At 44.1% G+C, this 23000-nt stretch overlaps 1 protein-coding gene across 14 annotated transcripts in view; it reads right to left on the bottom strand.

Annotated features, from left to right (window-relative positions):
- NCKAP5 (NCK associated protein 5) overlaps positions 1–23000 on the bottom strand; it is a 768088-nt gene that overhangs the window by 672480 nt on the left and 72608 nt on the right. For 12 of the 14 annotated variants that reach the window (XM_077320257.1, XM_077320242.1, XM_077320245.1 and 9 more), the window contains one exon: positions 12791–12921. The exons of 1 other annotated variant lie outside the window; for it this stretch is intronic. In XM_077320257.1, coding sequence (XP_077176372.1) covers positions 12791–12859 — 69 coding nt within the window. In that variant the 5' untranslated portion in view covers positions 12860–12921. Of the gene's footprint in view, positions 1–12790; positions 12922–23000 lie in introns of those variants that run through there. One more of the 14 variants, XM_077320253.1, reaches the window with a different exon arrangement.

The following is a 23000-nucleotide window of genomic DNA, read 5'->3' as shown; positions in this document are numbered from 1 at the left end:
TCATTCAAGTTTTTACTTAGCTTTCCTCAAGATTCCTATTTTTGGCTCCAAGCAAGAATCTCCACTTTCATAATCTCTTACGCATCCGATGACACTTCCTCTGTCACAAATTTGGCTGTAAGGTGTTACTGAACTTCTGTTTAGTTTTCTGCAACCAACTAACATGGCTACCCTCGAAGGCTTTTGGGTAGTGTCTTTTTGTAGGCAAACAAATAGGATATCTATCACCAAAACGGCATGGATATTGTGCACAAACTGGATTGGAAATCATCTCTGGCCCTGTTAGAAACAACCCACTGAAAAGTTGAGCCTGAAATATGAAGGATATCTACCCACTAAGATCTATGCAGGGTGCAGAATGATATCAGCACAGAGCCTGCCTTTGTTCTGCCCTTAAGTAGAAGAAGGGAAAGAGGAGTGCTAGAAGAAAGCAATGTCCCTGCCTCTTCCCTGTTACATGGTTACAGACATGTTTATTATTTTCTTTAATAAGCAAAAACTCTGCTTCTTTTAGGTTAAATGTAAGGCTGCACATGCTCAGAATACTCCATGTGCAGCTCCAAAGTTCTATTTGCTCACATACACATAAAAGAAGCATTTGAGCTATCTGTCATTATTTTGCAGGTACTTAACACACTTATGAAAAAGGAAAAGAAAACCAAATGCTTATTCTCCTGACTATCCACCTTTACGTGAGCCATTTTTTCAAAAGTCTAGCCATTTTTAATTTGTAGTCTTACTTATAAGGACGGTGCTGAAGGGATGATAAGAGCTTTTTGTACACCTGGTCCCACACACTTTCCAAAAATACTTGAAGGTCACATAGAAAAACAACAAAATGCCAGCCTGCTAGTCAAAAAGAAGCCACGATTAAACGCGGCCACCATTGATGCCATGGAGGGCGTCCAATGTGATATGGTGGCACGAACAGCTGTGCATCAGTGTGGAGTCACAGCGCCGTGAGGAGGGGGCAGGACATGGGAGCCTATTTAAGGCAGCAAATGTGCTTGTCCAGCCTCTCCACGTCATTGCAACCTGAAAGGTTTCCCACCCTTCCACGTCTTGTTTCTTTTGTTATATTTTGGTTACAGTTCAAGTTCTTCTGGTGCTAGTTCATGTTATAATTTAGCAGCTGCAGTTTATGGCACAGATAGGAGCCTGTTGGCAGGGAGTCCAGTTTGTGTGCAGGATTCCTTGGGGCTGGGGGTCTCATTAATGATACCGGCAGATGACAGCCAGCCAATCACAGCAGGGGTTCATGTGGTCTGGCAGGAAAGCAGGGCAGGGAAGCAACATTGTGGCCACTTCTGGCCACCCTAGCTACCTCATCTGGCCTTTTGTCCTCATACTGCCACTATCTGTGACCTTGGTGGCTGACCCAGCTGGGAGACCAGGAGCTCACAGCCAGGCTGCCGAGGTTACCAAAAATGGTGGACACCTGTTGGCCTCTACTCAAGTCACTTCCCATGGGAGGGATTCCAGGACACAAATGGCCCACTCTCCCGTCTGGGAATTAAGAGGGTTCAAGGGCGTTGCTGGACCCTTGGAGCAATGCAGGCAGATGGCTGTGGGGTCTGGCTTCCTTTCCTGGTGCTGGGCCAACCCTCCAGTGGGAGGTTGTAATAAAGGCTCCAACCACATTAATACCAAAATTGAATCGAATTGTGTATTCATTGGACAAAATGCCAGCCTGCTAGTCAAATAACTTTTGGCAAGAAATTGGCCATAGCTTTATTTTTATGGAAATGAGCATAGGTGCAGTATGAGTGACTCCACCCATTATGAAGCCAGCATAACATAAGGAAGCTCCAACACCAGCAACCAGGACCCATTCTGCACACATTAGATAATGCACTTTCAATGCACTTTAGAAGCAGATTTTCATGTTCTGCACGGGAAAATCCAGCTGCAAAAGCACACTGAAAGTGCATTATTCAACATGTGCAGAATGGGCCCACTATCTGAGGCCTTGGTGAGTGGCAGCTGCTTTTCTGGTGGCATAAAGAAGGGCAAGCAATCCTGTAGAAAGGATTGTCTGAGCCTGAGGCCATGAAAAGCCCATACCTTGAATTGAACCAAGCGGCTCATAGGCAGACACTGAAGTGACTGCATATTGGATGTAACATGAAAGCTTCACCTAGCTTCTGATAGTAACTAGGCTGCAGAATTCTGCACCAGCTAGAGTTTCTGAGTAGACTTTGCACAGGGACACATATAGAGTACATTACAGTCCAGGTAGACAGATCAGCCGTATCAAGGTAGGGTGACATCTTCTGAGCTAAGGTAAGGTGGAAGAAAACATTTTTTAGACAGCATTAACTTCCTTCTCCAGCAGTAATGCTAAGTTTGGAATAATCCCCTAGATTCTTCACTCCATCAGTTGAAAGTGGAAAGCATGATGTCTAATATTACAGACTTCCCAACCAGCATTACCAGCATTGGCAGGATTTCAATCTATTCAGTTTTAACCAGTATTACTGACTCCTGGATAAAATTTCCAGGCAGAAAGATTCAGTTGTAAAAAAAACCCAGCATGTTTATAAATTTGACCTCGTATTTTGATATAGATTTAATGTCATCCCCCCTCGATCATGTTTCCCCATGCAGTGTTGACTACCAACCCAAGCCAGTTTGCCATCTACACTGGGGGTGGTGATCCTGCTTATTTGCACCTTTTATAGCACACATGAGCTACGTAAGAAAGAGTGTTTTATTTTCCAAGGCAAAGCCATGGCTGGAGTTCTGAAGAGAGTTAGGCACTTTCATAGCATTGGATTGTGCCCTGATTCTTGGACTTTTTGCTGCTGCTTGAAAGTTGTGGGCTGGAAAATATGAAAAGAGGAACCCTTTTGCTCTCACTTTATAATATGTAAAAGTCCCATGACACTACTGGTGTGGACTGTGCAGACTTCATGCAGCAACTGCACTGATCTGCAGTTAGAAACCCTGTGTCTCATTGTCAGCTCTTCCATGACCTATACAGAGGAAGTACATTCCAGACGCAAGACAGGTCTGTCCTTAAATGGGATCAGCAAACACTGCTCAGTCTACGTTTGCCTGGATCGAATGTATCATAGAAAACAACCGCCTTAAACAAACACGAACGGGTTCAGACAGCATCATTTCTCTTACAACTGCTTCTGGGTGTTCAAAATTACAAATGATAGGGATTTAAAGTTTGTTGTTCATAGCCTTGCCTCTAGGCACCTTTACTTTGTGAAGATATTCTCTTTTTTTACTTCATTGTGTATAATTTAAAAATCAGAAGTGGGAGTTCAAAGCCACATTAGTTGTTCTCACATGGCTACGGGACTCCAAATATAAAATAACATGTCAGGCATCTTAACACCTTTCAAACCTGGCTGAATATGTAAGCTGAAATTAAAAACCAAAGTTCTCTCTCATGGTACTGATTCAATTTAATTTTTTTCTTCCTCATCTTCAATTTAAGTGCCATTTCCTATAGCACACAACATATTATATATGCACCACAGATTACTCTTGAGACTTACAACACTTTTTGTAACGATAGTTTTAGCCCCATAGCTATGTAAGTTGGAAAAAAATGTAATTAAAATAACTGTGTTCTTCATTGATTATCATTAGTATTTTAAAACATTCTCACAGAATATAGGCACTAATACATAGGGGAGAGGGAAAGTCGCACTGGGGTTGCTAATTCTGAGCTGGGAAATTCCTGGAGATCTGATAGTGAAGCCTGAGGGCAGCAGAGTGTAATGTCAGTTCAATGTCACAGGGCCCACCTGGGAGGTTGGTACACGCACCCTTTCCCAGCCAATGTAATGGATTACTGTTATGTGAATTAGGCCACAGTGGTCCCCCAACCTTTTTATAACCGGGGACCAGTCAATGCTTGACAATTTTACTGAGGCCGGGGGGGGAGGGTAGTCTTTTGCCAAAGGACACCGCCGCCTGAGCCCCTGCTCTGCTTGCTTTCCCGCCAGTGCCCCTGACTTCCCGCTGCCCACTGGGGGGCGCTGCCAGTAGCAGCTGCGCAGTGCCACACCAAGGGGGAGCCCCAGCCATGGCGGCCGCTGGAGAGCACCAAAGGTGAGCCGGCAGCAGAGTGGCAGGGAAGCCCCCAATGCAGCAGCCGGGGAGGGGGACGAGGAGCAGCTGCGGCCCGGTACCAACTGATCCATGGACCGGTCCTGAATTAGGGTCACCAGCAGGAAAAGTAGCTGCTGGATCCGACCAGAAGTCCATCTCGTCCAGCATCCCTTTTCACACACACACATTTATCTGTATTTACCCTCAGACAAGTATATCATAGGTAGGCAATCTGTTTGCAGGAAAAAGAAAGGTGAAAAGACAGCTCATGTTGGTGGGGATTGCTCAATGCAAACACAATGTGCGATGTGTGGGGTGCATTGTATGCAAGGTTGATATTTCCCAAATCCCACTGCAAGCATCATTCAGGACAGATATGCTATTAGCAGCTTCCAAGATCTGATGAGATCAGTTTAGCCTGGGCTATCCAGGCAGAGCTTCATAATGGATGGTTCTTTCTAAAACATTATCTAGTTCAAGGCTCTATCAGTGAGCCCTCTACACCCAGAATTATGTACCTTAAAATCCACCCGTACAGAGGAAAAAGTACTGGAATGGTCACAAGTGTTCTGGCCTTGCTCCTATCTATGGATCACAAACGTGTGATCATGGAGGGAACTTACATAATCTTCCCTCTCCCCCAGATCAGGAATGGTACTTTTTCAAGCATTTCTAATAATAGGTTGGGACCCTACATGTGTTGGGTCAGTAATTATGAGCCAATAATCTTATGCTACATAGGGTAAGGTCAGCATACTTGTGACTAGTGCCCGTCCTGTGTCTTGATCTCAATGCATGTCATGTATGTGTATGGGTTTGTGAGGCAGGTAGGGATGCCAGTTCCCAGGTGGGGCCTGGGATCCCCTGGAATTACAACTCATCTTCAATCTTCAGAGATCAGCTCCCCTGAAGAAAACAGATGCTTTGGAAGCTAGACTCTAGGCATTGTCCTCCCCACACTCCACCCCCAAATTTCTCAGAATTTCTAAACCTAGAGCTGGCAACACCCCATCCCCACCCCCAACTCTAGCTGGAGGCTGAGGTGAACCTAGCCACTCTAGAGGCAGTACAGCCTAAATAAATGTATGCATATGGGAAGATTCTAACATTCATCTTAACAGAAGATTTGAGAAGATGGCTAACACCCACCTAAGATACAACTTTTGCAGGAGTTTAAAGCCTGGGCATAGCCAGGGATGTAGGCTGAAGAGTAAGTACCAAAGAGCTCCTGTATCCTGGCTTGATGGACCATTCCAGGACTGTATATTTTGTTGTCTTTTCAATTTGCTTAAATATGCACTGGTATTTTTGAAAGTTATTTAAGGCCCACTTTGGAAAGAAAAGTGGGATAAGAAATGCCCAAATAACTCCCACCTTTTCCCCAAACAGCATTCAGATCTAGCAGCCACAACCTGCTCAAGGTGCCCATCCTCAAGGATATAAGACTGGCTTTGACCAGGACCAGAGCCTCTTTGGCCCTTGCTGGATGGATCACACTATATGAAGAGATGAGGGCTTATAATTAAAGAGTTCCAGAGGGTCTATAAAATACAGTGGTTCTACCAGGACTAAGGCTCAGAAGAAAAGCATGTGGGCCTCCCAGCCAAAAAACCACCTAATTAGAAAAACCCTCCAAGTGCCTTGCAATCCTCACAGGGACAAATTTTATACGTGGTGGTGTTTTATTGCTTTATTGGTGTAAAGATTTTTTAATTATGATTGTTTGAAGCATTGTTTATAACCGTCCTGAGCCTACCAGGGAAGGGCGATATAGAAATAAAATATTTATTTATTATTTATTTAAATAGGTTAAAAATTGATTAAAATACTGTCTACCTCACAGTGACTTTGGGCTCATCCTCAAAGACATATTATGACAACAGTGCCACCATTTTGGATACCTTTGTCCTTCTTGGGTAACTATTTAAACAATTTCTGCACCGCCCCTTCAGACTCTGTTCTGACTACTTTGAAAATGCTAAAGCTTCATCTTCTCTCATTCATGAAATTATAGAACCAAAAAACAGGCTTATCTGTCATATTAGATGCACCTTGTTTTCTTTGTCCCTTTTCTTCTTTTGACATAATATATTCTTCATACAAGAATAAATGAAAAAGAAATCTTTTGGGGCATGACTAGACATTAGACTTGAAAAACAGTATGTACTTGATGTGTACTCCCTGCTTCCATTTCAGGTGTAAGATAAAAGGGAAAAATTTCCAAAATGTTGTGAAGCTCACATACAGCATGTGGATGAGGAGGGAAAGATTCCCTGACTTCTCTCCCAGGACAGCAGCAGTTACTATTATTATTACTATATTTTAAGCAACATACAAATACAATAATGCTTTATTTCAAATTTTTAAATTTTAAATTTTTTAAAAAGACACGCCCTGCACAAAGGTTTTACACGAAACACACAAGAGAGGGGGGTTCATTGAGAACTGAAACATAGTACTGAAGACATGAAGAGAATATGTGTGGCACACCATCTTCATAAATGTTGCCATTCTTACAAATTAATGAAAGCTTCTGGAGTTTTGCAGAGGGGAGGTATGAGCTGCAAGGGAATTTGCGTTCTAGCAGATGACAAACAGAAGTGCAAGCGGAGGACATGTGAGTCTTTGAAATCCCGGGATGCTGCCCGTTAGTGGCAGTGGCTGGGGGGGGAATGGGGAGGGCCCCCACACAGACACTGGCAGAGAGTGGCATGCTGCCCTCCCACCCCTGCGGGGGCAGGGGGATGCCCCGGCCGGCTCCGTGGCTCCGCAGAGCTCGCAGGGGTATGCGGTGTCCCTACAGAGACACCATAGGTTGGAGTGGGGTTGAGCCAAAAGGCCTGACGCTGTCAGTTACACACAGCACCGGCCCACCCCAGCCCCCACCAATGCCCTCACGGGCCACAGAAGATCCCACATTCTCGTAACCCGGGCCTTCTGTGGGCCTGGGCCGGGCCAGGCCCACACTGGCGGTGCGTCATACGTAATCGGGGATTTCTCCCAATGGCCTGACACCGCCAGCGCAGGCATTCCGGCCCATGCATAATGGGTTTTGTGGCACATGCAAGGATGCAAACAAACACAACCTACTGAGTCAAGTGATGAAGCTTTGCTTTATACATGGAAGGAGATTATCTTGCAGGTGAGTGAGAAAAACACAGACAGATTCCTTTCCCAGTCTTGATTGTGGAAATGTATTGGGAGAAGCTGCTACCACAGAACACATCAGCTACACCTCCCAAGTTGTAGCTGAGGTGTAGCTGAGGGAAATTTGGCCCCAAAAAGTCAAACGGGCAGTAGTTTGAACTTAAATCAGACTTGCACCAAATGACCAAACCCTAAAGTAAGTGATAACTCCAACATGCATCTAAGCAAACTAGGCTTCTATATTGTCCTGGGAGGTGCTGAGGAGACTATTAACTAGATGCAGGGTTCAGGATTGTGGGAAGAAGCATAAGAATTACATGCATGCTACATACAGTTGCCAGGTCCCATCTGGCCACCAGCAGAGGATTGGGGGGGGGGTTAGGGTTACCAAATCCAGATTGGGAAACTACTTGGAATTTGGAAATGGAGCCTGGGGAGGACAGGGATCTCAGTGGAACTCAGTGCCATGAATCCCACCCTCCAAAGGTTGTTGTAGTGGTTAGGAGCACTGACATCTAATCTGGCTAGCCAGGTTCGATTCTGCACTCCCCAACATGCAACCAGCTGGGTGACCTTGGGCTCTCCACAGCACTGATAAAGCTGTTCTGACCGAGCAGTAATATCAGGGCTCTCTCAGCCTCACCCACCCCACAGGGTGTCTGTTGTGGGGAGAGGAAAAGAAGGTGATTGTAAGCCTCTTTGAGACTCCTTCGGGTAGAGAAAAGTGGCATATAAGAACCAACTCTTCTCAACCTCATCCTTCTTCGCATCCATTTTCTCCAGGGGAGCTGATCTCTGTTGTTTGGACATGAGCTGTAATTCTAGGGGATTCCCAGGTCCCACCTAGAGGTTAGCATCCCTAAGTCATTACAGGAGGCCATCACTTGTTAAATGCTAATCTGTATTTACTTTAAGAACACAACTAATATGTGGCCCAGGCAGACTGAATAAAGGCAATGGCAGAAAACAGCAGAGGAAACACTTTTGCTAGACACTGAGAGCCTCTAACTGTGACTATGAAATTTCACAAGTACATTGCTTGTTCAGACTAATCCAATTGCAGATCACAGTGGTATAGGACTAATTTTTTGGAAGGTGAGAACAGAGCCCATCGGTTTCCTAAGATACAACTCTCTGTACTCTGCTTTTGAAAACTGAAGGGGAAAAAACAACAACTCCTTTTTAAAGCCGTTAAAACAACGTCGACTTCCTAGAGGCTAGCTGCTTGTAAAAAGATGTAATGTTCTCAGGAAGGCTGTTCCACTAAATGCCATCACAACTCTAAGTGTCAATCCAGCACAATTCCCAAGCCAGCCAGGGAATTATTCTTGTAAATATAAAGCACAGCTTGAAGTGCTGACTTTTTCTGATCAAAAAATGTCCTGGAGCTAAGTGAATAGAGTTTAGGGCAGGCAAAGGCTTTCGTTTCTGGTGGGCCTTTTATTTTCACAGAGAGCCCCACTGCACTTAAGAGTGTGCACAAACCGACCTTCTCTCCTGGTGTTCGCGATTCCGCCTAATGGCTTTTCTTCTTTGTCCGTGCTTACAGAAGGATTTAAAGAATGCTGGAAATACTTTTAGGCTGCAGTTTTAATAACCACAATGATGGCACAATTTCCCTCATGAACAAATCAAATCAAGAAACTGTAATCACTCGTTAAATAGGTGACAACTTTTTTTTTTAAAGAAAGAGCCAAACTCTCTACATGTAGCCAAAATTATCTCAGGTGACTAAAAAATAGAAACATATAAAAATTTATGTTTCTTACTCTGTACATTAAACTTTGTAAAAGAATGTATCTTACCTAAGACTAATTTAAGACATAAAGAGATATACATTATCTATCCTACGAGCAAAATAGTTTCCAAGTTCTAATGCAGGATGTTATAAAGCTTTATCAAAGATGTAGAGAGTAACATAGAAGTCTCATACAAGTCAGCAAGCTATTTTTACCAAACTGCATTCTACTTTGGGGTCCAGACTCCTATTCTAAAATAATATATGGAGCCAGACTTCCACGTTGAAGCAAAAGGAATAACATCATACAGCCAGAAATACATCCCTATGCATTCTGCATACCCATTTTGTTGTTCTTGTTTTAAAATACTTCATAACACAGACAGCCAAGCTAAAGCTTCATGTTCAACATAGAAGGGCGATGACATAAAAAGTAGCTGGACCAAGGACTGAGGAGAAGATCGTAAGTGTCACAGGGCAATTAACATTGAAAACTTAAAGGCAGTGGGCAGGCAACCAGATAGGAGAGGCAGCAGGTCAAGGGGTAACAGGGGAGGGGTTTCTTGTCAACAGAAAGGCCACTTTGGAAGCTGGACTCTGATGCATTGTATCCCACCAAAGTACATCCCCTCCCCAAGTCTAGCTCTACCCAGGCTCCAACCCCCAAAATCTCCAGGAATTTCCCAACTTGGAGCTGGCAACCCTAACTGATAGACAAAGTTTCAGAGTTATCTTATTTCTGACAAAGAAAAATCATGGCTGAATTTCAACCATGGATTTCTACCTGTCATGTGCCTACTCTGCTTGGACAAATAATGACAGCAGCCCTGTGCATCTCCCACATCCTCTATGATTTTGAGACTCTGTAACTTGCTAGGCTGGTGCCAATAAATTCTCTAGCCAAAGCCAAAAGGAAGCTGTTGGAGAGGGGAAGGAAGATGGGAGTGCTCCATGATTTATTTTATAAGACAGAAGGTTCTGCTTTCCTCTTTCTCACTAGCTCCTACATTATTGACCCAGCAAAGGGAGGCAACTTTGTTTTCCACGTCTACTTTCCATTCTTTCCTAGGTCAGTTGATGTGATAAAAACTGCATATCAGCCTTCCTACATTTGGCCTCTGAAAGGTACTCACTAAACATGTCAGCAACCCCCTGAACCCTCCAGCCCGGGAACCTCATTTCTTTGAAAAAAGAGCTGCTTTTCTGTCACTGCCTGGAAGAAAACACATTCCTTGTGCTGAAAGCAAAGCCAGCAGCAGCTCCTCAGATGTGAATTCACCCTGACTGAGGTTACTTGGGCTTCTTTAAGCTCACACACACAATTAACTTCCTTACAACTGCAGCCCAGTGACTTCAGCGGAGGTTCACTCCATGGAGTAAATGTTGTTTAAAGGCATGCATAAGCACATATTCTTGCCCTTAGATATATCAGCAAGGAGAGTTTTAAAGCATGCTGTAATTCTCAAGAGTGTTGATGTGATTATTCGGCCCCACCTCCCCTCCCTGTGAAACCTCTTCCAAAGAACACTGCCATGACATGACTGAAAAAATAATTTCATATTTCTTTCAGCCTTTTGTTTTAAGAGACATCCATAAATTTAAACGATGTGTTGCAAGGAACTGGGTGGGTCTTGACATTCTCTCACCAACCACAAAAATAAATGCAGAGTTTAAGGAAACCCCCTAAAAACTAGATGTGGCTTTTGTCCCCCCCACACACACATTTTACTGTTTGATGGGGTGGGGTAATGTTAGTGGATTATTATGTGCAAGTTGATGCTTTTGAGGCAATGTTGTAGGAATGTGTACACACTTGTTGAGGCATACCTTTAAAAAGCTTCCCTTAGATAATGAAAAACTTCACTGCTTCCTACCACAATGGAATCGAATTGTCGTACAATCCTTAGTGGAGTTACACCCTTCTAACCCCACTGAAGTCACTGGGCTTAAAAGGGTGGAACTCTTTTTTGCCCTGCACAGTAGGAGGCCATCGAGTCAAGCTTTAACAATAGAACATGACAAGCCATTTCATATATCATGAGGGCTGATCACGAGGTATATCAAACCAAGGGATTGCAACTAGTCATGGCACTTTGCACCTTGTTAGTCATGTTTATGATTTAGCACATCATGCTAAGCTGTTTTTACCTCTTCTGGGGAAAACTGCCAGTGGAGGTACAAGCACATTGGGAGTTGTGTGTTTTTTTTTAATTAAGTAGGTATCAAGGGGAAAAAGCTAAATGCTTCCCTCTCCCCACACTGGTCTCTTTGACAAAGAAACCCTTGGAGATGCATAGGAAGAAGGGGAGGAGAGTCTTTTCAAGCACAGTGCAGAAGGGATTTAGTGTAATATTTGATGCCAGTACTGCACCTAAACTTGAAAGAAATCTAGCTTGATTGAAGCATCATGCAAAATGATGATTTGATTCAACTGACTATGGTTAGTGGGATTCTCTGAATGCAGGCCAGTCCACCACCTAACCACTAATGATGAGTTTGCATCCAACCAGCCAGGATCTGAGTTTAGTTAATTAACCACAGTTCATCTTAATGATGGTTCCATGTGAGATCTAAATGCAGGCATCCTGGCTTGATGTTGGTTTGTGGTCAGGCGGTGCCCTCCCAGGCTATGGAGTAAAAGCAATGCACTTAACGTTTCAGTGAATGGCTAGACACAACATGGAACACTGTTTTAGCAATGGTTTAGTTATTAAAGTAATAATGATCAGATGGGTCGCCCCCTTTCCTTTCCTTTCTCTCCCCCCCTTCTGTCCTTTTTGTTTCCATCTTGTGCTTTCGCCACACAACAAGATAATCACCAACAAACAACTTTGAATGGTGAATGTAATGTTTAATTCACTATTTCTATTTTAAGTTGTAAAGTCCCCCAAGCCCTTCTAGGGAGGGGGTGGCATAGATAATGAATGAATGAACATCTGAAACCGCTGGGAGCAGTATTCATAACTGGGTAAGGCCTAATTGGGCAGAGAAGTGGGCGGGGCCAGTCCGCGTGAAGTGCCTTCTGGTTGGCCCCTCACCCGGACTGACAAGAATTCCAGCCATTCAGATGAGGGGCCAATCAGCAGACATGAAGTGCCTTCCAATTGGCCCATTACCCGACTGGCTGGAGTTCGGCGGGGAGCAGCCCGGATGGTGGAGGCTTCCCTGCGGGCCTCCGAGCAGGCCAACCACATCGGGGACCTGGCGGGCCTGCTCTGCGGCCCACAGGAAAGCTGGGTACTCAGCGGGGAGGGGGTGGGCAGGGGAGGCACCAGGGAGGGGGGCAGGTTGGAGGTCCCTGGGGCCGCCACTGCGAGCCCCCCCTTTCAAAGCCCCCCCTTTCAAAGCGAGGCCGCTTCAGCGGCCGGGAGAAGGCGGCGCGGCCCCCCAGAGGACTCATCGCATCGGCTCCTGATTGGCACCTCCGAGTTTTTATCCTGGACAGGGCCCGCCCTAACTCCTCCCAGACAGCCCTTACTCCATTATTAAGTCTGCAGCACGCCGCGCCGCGGGCGGTTTAAAGATGATGATGATGATGATGATGATGATTTAAAGCAACAGACAATACAGCAGCGTTCCAGAAACATCCCACATTTCAGAATATCTCCGGCCCATTATCTACCCTAGGACAAGATGTTTTTATGACGCTCTGACCCAAAGATGTCATATAGCTGCTGTAATACTCTATGTGATATTTATTTACATTTAGACATTCACAATTTTGCTAATGTGATGTCTTTAATGTCTTCTTAAATGTTTATGCAACATAGGGCATGAAATATGCACCAACCAAAACCGGGAATGCAAAAGGTATAGAAATACATTTGTACTCACCATGAGTCTACTGTCTAAAGACAACCTTTTCCCAGACTGCTTTTTCACCAGCCTCTGCTTTCTATCCATTGCTGGGAGGGTCCTCGTTTACGGTATGTTCTTATTAGAAATGTCCAGCATTTGCTATTTCACTGGAAAAAATTAAATGCACATTTTCAGAACATGCTTCCTAGTTGATTCAATAAAAAATGCAGAGCCATGCCAATTGAACTATGTTACTAATGTATTTGTTTCCCAGCCAACTTGAGATTCTTGTATTGGCCTTCCTTGAAAATATGAAAGCATATATTCAGATTGTACAATAGCCTCAAGAGTAGCTGGAGTGGCTCCTCAAGGAGAAATAGCATTTGAACACCAGTTATTACCATCAATTTCCTCAGACTGATTTTGTAGATGCAAGATATAGTGGAGTTCTCATTTCCCCCTTTGTTTACTGGGCTGTAGCAATTCCTTGGCCTCATTCTTGTTTCAGAGCCTGTTCATGCATGATCTGCACCAGCTACTATGGGTACCTGAACACATGTCTGGCCTGTTCAATTGACTAGGGCAACCAACTCTGGGTTGGGCAACTCCTGGAGATTCAGGAATGGAGCCTGGGGAGAGCAGGTTTAGAGGATATGCGACACCATAGAGCAGGCTTTCTCAAACAGTGCTTCACGAAACCCTGGGTTTTCTTGACCACCCTGGAAGGGTTTCCTGAATGGGTGTAGTTAATTAATTTTTTACATATTTTTTTAAAAAAATTGTTAAATGTTTATTGGGTGTTGTGACCATCTATAATCATGTCGACCCACTCCTCCACTACCAAAATGGCCATTGATGGGCCTGAAGGGGTTCGGAAGGGGAGAAGCCTGGGTGGGTGTGTACACAGCTATGCTTCCCAATCATATTCTACACAATCGCACTGCTTCTGGAGTTTCTCAAAGCCTGAAGAATGCTTCACAGGTTTCTCAATGGTAGAAAAGTTGCCAGAGTATGCCCTCTGAATCTGCCCTTTCCCCCAGAGGAACTGCTTTCTATAGCCCAGAGATCAGTTGTAATTCTGGGAGTTCTCAAGGCACAACCTAGAGGCTGGCAACCCTACATAACCTCAGCAGTACAACACTGAAGATGCAGGATCACAAAAGATCCCCAGTCACTTCTGTGGTTGAAGTCCTGCTCACATAAGCCAGTTTTCCCTGAGTAATTTCTCTACTGAGATACTACTTATGTGAGTATACTTAGGGTGGTCAATTCAGGCTTGGGAAATTCCTCAAGATTTGGGGTTGAAGCCTGGGGAAGGTGGAGTGTGGGGAGGGGAGAGAGCCTAGTGGGGCTGTGATTCCATGGCCTCAATCCTCTGAAGCAGCCATTCCCTCTGGGGGAACTAATCTCTGCAGTCTGGGGATCACTTTTAAATCTTCCCCATCTGGAGGACAGCCACCCTAAGTACACATCTTGTAGAATCAGCCAGAACAATATACTTGCTGGCCAGATAATATATGAACTGCTTCTGATGAGCAAATCAGACAGTGACGGTTACCACTAATCTTGTATCATCTGTAAAAAAGTTAATTGCACATATATGTACCTGCAATCTGGATTGGGACCATGGGGGAAGTGAAAAAGTTTCACTTATTGAAAGCTGACTTTGTGTAATATTATTTAAAAAAGAAGAAAAGGCATGTTTTAAAAGGGCATTGTTTTAATGGAAGTAAGACAACTGCAGCATGGGGAATTCAGTTTTGAGTAACTGAGCAAAGCTTATTAAAAAGTTAAACACTTTTTTCCTTTCCATGTGCCCTCCATCTAAGATATAACCGACTTTCACCCAGTTGACTCTGAAATCTAATCTCCAACCCTTTTCTTTTGGCTTTCATTGTAAAGGAATTGTCAGGGATTTCCCCGTGGACATTGATGGAAACATTGTAAACTAATCTGTCAGTTTGGTTAGGCAGTAGGATGCATGGTTTTGCATGCTAAAGCTCCCAGATCTGATCCCTGGAATCTCCAATAAAAGAATCTCAAATACCAGACTGAGAAAGACTTTTGCTTTCTGACCCTGAAAAACTGCTGTCACAGAAAGTAGGCTGCAGGCAGTTGTTCTTGTACTCCCAGAGTTGCCAGACTCCAGGTGTGGCCTGGAGATCTCCCAGGACAATAACGGATCTCCTGACCGCAGAGCCCATCCCCATGGAGAGAAGATGGCTGCCTCGGAGGGTGGCCTCTATGGCATTAGACTTTGCTGAGGTCCCTCTCCTCCCAAAACTCCACCCTCCCTAGGCTCTATCCTCCAAATATCCAGGAATTTCTCAGCACAGAATCAGCACCCTTGTGTGGCATAAGGAAGCCTATGAGATCCTAAAGTTTAAGAGAAAGAAACGCTTTCTGAAGTGGAAAATATGCGGGGAGTGTGGGTGGAGGACACTCATGTTAGCAGAGATCTACTCTGTGTGACATGAAAGTCACAGCGACACGATTTTAAAAATGGCAGTAGACTACTAGACCATTAAACTGTACAATGTTTCTATTAACACATGAAGGAGCTGTGACTCAGTAGTGGGAGGCTGCAGTTCAGTGGCAGAGCACATACGTTCCCCAAGAAGGTCCCTCTCATCTCCCCTGAAGCCTTCCAGATGTTGAGAAAGACCTGCATCTTCCTGAAACTTTGAAGAGCTGCTGCCAGTTTTAGCAAACAAGGCTGAGTTGGATGAACTAATGGTCTGACTTTGAATACCGCATATGTTCATAATGTATTATTAACAATAAACAGATTTTGGATCCTAAATGTTGTGCTTAAACTCCTCCAGCTATTCAGTTCTTTGGAAGCCAGTGTCAGAGATAATGTATATAAACATACACACACACACAAACACACACATTAAAGCAGTCAAACTCAACAAATCAACAAACGTTATTAGAATTTTGTTCCACTAACTGGTATTGGCTTGGTAGAAATTATTATTTTGACATATGCAGGTGGGTAGCTGTGTTGAAGCAGCATAATCAAGTTTGAGTCAAACGGCATCTTTAAGACCAACCAAGTTTTTTTCAAGTTATGAGTTTTCATGTGCAAGCACAAGACAACATTCCATTAGATATAATGGAGGGATGGGAGCACCCTCTTTGGGAGTTCCTAGATGTGGACCCCTTGAACCAGTCATTTAGAAATTTGTAGGGGAGTCAGAGAAGAGCCTCCCAGAGCTACCCAGAAAGTTTGGAAGCTGTATCTCAAACCCCAACCCCAGGCCCCAGGAAAGGCAGGAATGCCAACATTCCCATTATAGTCTATCTATGGCACCATTGATTTCCATGGGTGCCAAAGCCGAAGTGGTCAAATCAGGCCCTTCCTTTACAAGCCTAATGATCCTATAAGGGGTGGTGTTCAAAAGCACTATGCATATATGATTCTATGCACAGGCATTGCAATGGAGAAGTATGATTTACAAACAAAAAAAAAACAGTGGGCATTGCGGGACCCTTAAACTGTTGGAGAAAGGGGACTGGTTACCTGAATTGCTTGATAGGTGGAAGTGCAATGCGCATAAGGCATGTTGCTCTCTTCCGCCTTTTCCAGAAGCAAGTGAGGAGGGTAAGTCATGCAAAAAGAAGGGCAGACAAAGGTGAGAAAGCAAAAAGGTGAGGTGGGCCAGGAGTGTGTGTGTGTGTATGTGATAATGTCGTGCTTTACCACTCTGCAGGCATGAAGTTACTTTTACTAAGGTGAGGAAATGCCCCCTCTATCAGCCCTTTACTGGTGCTCACCAAGCTGATGTAGATTATTCAGTTTTAAAGAAGGAAAAATAAATTCTCATATGAATATTTGGCAACATGTTAAGCCAAGTGAAGCGAGAGCCATTCTGTCATGTAAAGAGAAACGGTTTCCTTTTATTCAGCCCATTCCAACAGCAGCACTGCTTCAGGACAGTTCTACAGAACATATGAAGCTTCCTGGGGCTGAATCATAGAGTGTATCCCTTTTATCTGGCTGTCCAGTCCTGCCTCTCCAAAGACTTTCCCTGCTGTTCAACCCATGACCTTCCCTGTTCTACCCAGCTGAAGATACCAAGGACTGGAAATGTGGATCTTATGCATACAAGGCTTGTGCTCAAGCTGTCACCTAGACCCCTTCACCAGCCTGAAGCTCATGCTGCAGCATGTCATGTTTTTGGTATGCCTGGTCAGCAATATTCTAAACTTGCAAACAGGGAACACAGCTGGGAGAATGCTGAGACAAGCAATCAGCCCACAAAAATCATCAATTTGACTTTTTTATGATACAAATGAAGAGCCTCTTGTGGCGCAGAGTGGTAAGGCAGCCGTCTGACAGCTTTGCCCATGAGGCTGGGAGTTCAATCCCAGCAGCCGGCTCAAGGTTGACTCAGCCTTCCATCCTTCCAAGGTCGGTAAAATGAGTACCCAGCTTGCTGCTGGGGGGTAAACGGTCATGACTGGGGAAGGCACTGGCAAACCACCCCATATTGAGTCTGCCAAGAAAACGCTAGAGGGCGTCACCCCAAGGGTCAGACATGACTCGGTGCTTGCACAGGGGATACCTTTACCTTTACCTTTACCTTATGATACAAATATTAATGATTATTTTTAAATCTGCCAGAATCTACCCTGTATCAATGAATAAAATGCTGAACAAAGGATGCTAATCCAGGCTAACATTCTAGCATTCTGGTCATATGATTTTTGAAGAAGAAGAAGAGTTGGGTCTTATATGCCACTTCTTTCTACCTGAAGGAGGTTCAAAGCAGCTTACAGTCGCCTTCCCTTTCTTCTCCCCACAATAGACACCCTGTGAGGTGGGTGAGGCTGAGAGAGCCCTGATATCACTGCTTGGTCAGAACAGTTTTATCAGTGCTGTGGCGAGCCCAAGGTCACCCAGCTGGCTGCATGTGGAGGAGTGCAGAATCGACCCCAGCATGCCAGATTAGAAGTCTACACTCCTAACCACTACACCAAACTGGAAAGTGACAGTCAACATTAATATGAATATTATTAATAGATTTTTCTAAAAATCTGGTTTAACCATTTGCCTGAAAGGAGTTTAAACAATCTAGTTGTGTTAAACTTTGAAGCCTCAATGGACAAATTACCTTTGTGATGTGATTCTCACTTTCCAGAATTTGTACAATTGTACCATTCAGGTAAGAGCCGCTTCTGGCACAGAGTGGTAAGGCAGTGACATGCTGTCTGAAGCTGTCTGCCCATGAGGTTGGGAGTTCGATCCCAGCGGCTGGCTCAAGGTTAGCCTTCCATCCTTCCGAGGTCGGTAAAATGAGGACCCAGCTTGCTGGGGGGTAAACGGTAATGACTGGGGAAGGCACTGGCAAACCACCCCGTATTGAGTCTGCCATGAAAACGCTGGAGGGCGTCACCCCAAGGGTCAGACATGACCCGGTGCTTGCAGAGGGGATACCTTTACCTTTACCTTTACCTTTACCTTTTTACCATTCAGGTATAATTTGAAGCTAGCCGCCAATGTACAGAAGTTCTCATTGGAGGTATTCTGTTAACATTTGCACCTTAATGACAACATGTTTGAGTAACTGAGCCTGTTGTCTTCACAACAGCCCTATGAGGTAGATTACTTCATCATCATCCGGACAGCAGCTTGGGCAGCAAAGATGCTGCTCAATAAAGATTAAATGGTGCACCAGAAACTGTAGCTTAGCTATGTGACACTAGTAAGGTCAGATTTCATCAGTGCAGGAAAATAGCTCCAGTAACAGACACAACTTTGCACATTTTATCAAACTTCTCACTTTCTTTTAACACTTTTTAAAAAAAGTTCCAGATTAAGACACTGGTTATGAAAAGTGTCGATATGGAATAGCACTTAAAAGTATCTTACTAGGATGTAAGAAACCTAGATTCAAATCCCAACTCTTCCAGAGAAGCGCACTGGGTAACCTTTGGTCAGTCACCCACTCTGAACCTAACCTACCACTCATATTTGTTGTTGTTACTGGCCGATTCCAGGTGGGCGGAAAAGGCCAACTCGAGGTTAATCTCTATGTCCATACGACATCGCCGGCAGGCCACCATCCTCCTGGGCCTGGTGCAGATCGGGCCCCAGAAGCCCTGCACCTTCTGGCCAACAGGCCTGTCAGGAAAGGCCTTCCAGACCCAGTTTCTCCCTGCCCTACGGAGGCCTTCAGGGGGCAAAAAATCAGCTTAATGGCACTTCATGGAACCACAGAGCAGACCAGGGCTTATGTTTTTATTTTGCTGGAAGGTAGGATTGTCAGTTTGGTGTAGATTGGTTAGGACTTCTAATCTGACATGCTGGGTTCAATTTTGCACTCCCTCACATGCAGCCAGCTGGGTGACCTTGGGCTTGCCACAGCACTGATAAAGCTGTTCTGACTGAGCAGTGATATCAGGGCTCTCTCAGCCTCACCCACCTCACAGGGTGTCTGTTGTGGGGAGAGGAAAGGGAAGGCGACTTTAAGTCATTTTGAGCCTCCTTCGGGTAGGGAAAAGCGGCATATAAGAACCAACTCTTCTTCTTATTCTACCTTCCCCCCCTGGTGTGGCGAAGCCTTCCTGCTGCCACTGTGTTACTCAGGGGGATACATTTCAGCGGGATACTGAGTGTCCCGATGAAATGCATCCCCCGTGGGACACATTTCAGCACTCAAGATGATCTGTGGGGACACAGCTGCAGAGCTTGCACAGGCAGTAGCCCAGAATGGCGCTGCTGCTGCGGAATCGGACATTGTGAAGATAAAATGCAGGCAGGGAGAATGTGGCTATAAGCTCCTATTTATTCCAATTATTTATTGAGTTGTTTCACAAATATGAATGGTTAATTTGTGTTAGGAGAAAATAAATTGCTCAGGGTAACAGCTATTCCTCCACACCCCTCATAATAAGCAACATCTGAGGCCAGGATTTGCCATCATGTTTTGATGACCATGCCACAAGAGTCAAGAAATACAACTCATGGCAAGCAAAGACGTCATCTGGAGGACCCATTCCCTGCATTGGCCCAAATCTTGAGGTCTTTTATTGCTATACATAGAATATTGTTAGTAGGATCCTATTATGTATTTTCTCTATTGCTTAAGGCAGTGGTTCTCAACCTGGGGGTCGGGACCTCTTTGGGGGTCAAACGACCCTTTCACAGGGGTCACGGCAGGGCAAGCAGCTTGGCTGGGGGGCGCCATCCACACAACAGCCTTGCAGGGTGAATCGAGATAGAGCGTTTGTCTATCTGGAGCAGCAGAAAAGAGCGAGATTGGCATGGTGGGACAAGAGACTGAACTGAACTGAGAAACTCTGGGGAAAAACCAATTTATATACAATCATGAACAATGGATCTTCACGCCATTGGCCAGTTTCGGTTTAATGTCTGTGAAAGAACACTTGCATAAATTTATGATTGGGGGTCACCACAACATGAGGAACTGTATTAAATGGTTGCAGCATTAGAAAGGTTGAGAACCACTGACTTAAGGTGTTATCTGTTAATACTGATTCTATGCTCCTTTTTTTTTTGGTGGTTCAGATATTCTAACATCCTAATGCATTTGTTGCTGAATATCCCATTTTGTTGATTGTGCTGTAGGGCTGCCATCCTCCAGGTGGCACCTGGAGATCTCCTGCTATTACAACTGATCTCCAGATGACCAAGATCAGTTCTCCTGGGGGAAAGTGGCTGCTTTGGGGGGAGGGGTAGACTTTATGGCACTGTACCTTGCTGATGTCCCTCCCTTTCCCAAACCCCACCATCCACAAGCTCCACCCCCAAATTCTCCAGATATTTCCCAGCCTAGGACTGGCAGCCTTATTGTAGTAACTTACTATGTGTAATCCACCTTGAGTCCATGGAAGAAAGGCAGACTATAAATATTGTAAATAAATAAATTACAATTAAGAACTTTTCCCAAAGAGTTTTTGTGTGCTCCTGCATTGTGCAGGGGGTTGTACTAGATGACCCTGGAGGTCCCTTCCAACTCTATGATTCTATGATCCTTACCATGACAGGTTTCTCGAGTATTCTCTGTACCCATGATAAATGTCACACAGGAAACTTTCGTTCCATTACAAATACAGGCACAAAGTTTTAAGATTTTTTTTTAAAAAAATGTTAAATTATGTCTGCTGGGAAAGATGCTTCCATGTCTTAAGAAATGAACCCCAGATCAGCCCAATGTGAGTATTGTGGTGGGAGTACGGCCCGTGCATAATGGGCCATGTGATTCCAGTCCCTATTGAGGCTACAGACACACACACTTCACCTCTCAAACAGAAATTCATTATTTACATCATATCTGTTTGGTCCATAATATCTAGCACCTAAAAGTAGGTCTGCCAACCTCCAGGTGGTTGAAGCAGAGAAGAGATTCGACACCAGCTGTATAATAAAGTCTGTTTATTTCACTATAAATGCAGTCTTATGTTTGCTCTTTAAAGAGGTACACCACTCACAATTGAGTAAGAGATAAACAGACTTTATTATACAGCCGGTGTCGATTCTCTTCTTGGCTTCAACTTCATTGGATCAATGGTTCTTCTTTTGTCCAACCTCCAGATAGTGGCTGGAGGTCTCCTGCCATTACCATTTATCTACAGGCAACAGAGATCAGTTCACCAGGAGAAAATGACTGCTGTGGAAGGTGGAGTTTCTGGCTTTATGCCCCATTGAAGTCCCTCCCATCCCTCAACAAAGAAGTTTCCAGTTAGCTGCATTCATTGAATGTCTGCCTCAGGGCTGAACTAGTTGGCTAGGCCCGGTTATAGTCCATGTGCACGTTTGAAGAACACCTTCGGTCATTCTAAAGACTTCGTTACAGCAACAACTATTTCAAAAATATTGGAAGGTACTTAGACAACAGCAATAACACTAGCCTTGCGAGGAAACTCTGACAAAGTTGTATGTAATCATTTTAAAAAATGAAGAACAGCCCTTGGGAGGAAAAGATAATCAATTTATATATTTTTGAAGGATGTAAACCATCACCAAAAAGCTTTAGGAGTTTATTGCAATGATGTGAAGGGGAGACTGATTAGGAGAAGCTCTCTGCAATGAAATTTAATATAAAGTCTGGTACCATTTTCCCAGGTGTAAGAGTTGCGATATTAAAGACTACAGTGGCTAAAGCACTATAAAATATACCACAGGGAACAATGTTTCAAAGGCACCGATGGAATAATAGGTTTCCTTTCTCTTTAATCTCTTCAAGGTTCTTTTCCCCTTACACCAAAGTGCCTGGCCCAAATTATACAGATGCTAGGTTGAGAACTTTGCTTTAGAAAAATATAAATAACAGCAATGGTTTCCTTCCCAAGAGGCAGTTGGATGCTAATAGGAGGGAGTTTACCTTGCTTTCTCTGATGAGATAGTGATATTTGCAGATGGATTCTCACCATTTGCCAGAATATGAATAAAAATGTAAATTCTGAAAAGTGTTCATGAACTACCACTTACAGTCCATAACTATTCTACATTTGTGTCACTGAACTCATTTCTTTTACCTCATCTGCATTCAGTCATTTCAAGTGAAACAGAATAGAAATAAGTATATGTGAGAAAACCGTTAACAATAACATTAGGATTATGGGTGGTAAATGATATGAGAGAAGAGAGAGAAAAGGTGAATACATTCTTTAATCTTTCTTCTTGAAAGATTCTTATTTTGTTTTGCATACAGTTTTGTTACAAGATCAGCAGAACAGCCACTAACTGGACACTTTTTTTGGGGGGTGGGAAGGGGTTACCAAATTCACTGGCTAACTAAAGCTTGCCTACTTTTTCCGTTTTGCATTAAATGCTACCCTATGTTCAGGTGGAATCATGTTCTTTGTTATGGAGGTCAATGCTGAATAATAGCAAGAGCTCACATAGCACAAAAGGAAGCTCATTAACTAAGTACTGAAATCAACTGAACTAGGGTATCTTCAAGACGGGCAGCATATAATAGAGGTTTTGAAGCAACCTGTCATATGTCTCTAATAATCAGATCCCCAACCTGCCATAGAAGGTTGCTGGATGAAACATTCTCAGCCAGACCTACCTCACAAGGCTGTTGTGAGGATAAAACGGAGGACAGGAGAATGATGCAGTTGAGTCCCCGCTGGGGAGAAAGACTGGGTATGGTTTTTGTTAGAAATCTAATTGTAATGATATTTCAAAATTTACATCATCTGTCATATAGCAAGTAGCCTTCACAGAAGGCTATCAGATTTTCGACCAGCACAGTAATGATTAACTATC

The sequence above is a fragment of the Paroedura picta genome, chromosome 2, assembly GCF_049243985.1.
Source record: "Paroedura picta isolate Pp20150507F chromosome 2, Ppicta_v3.0, whole genome shotgun sequence".
Classification (NCBI taxonomy): Eukaryota; Metazoa; Chordata; class Lepidosauria; order Squamata; family Gekkonidae; genus Paroedura; species Paroedura picta.
Note: the sequence above shows the minus strand (reverse complement) of the source record. Positions and strands in the feature narration are given on the sequence as shown.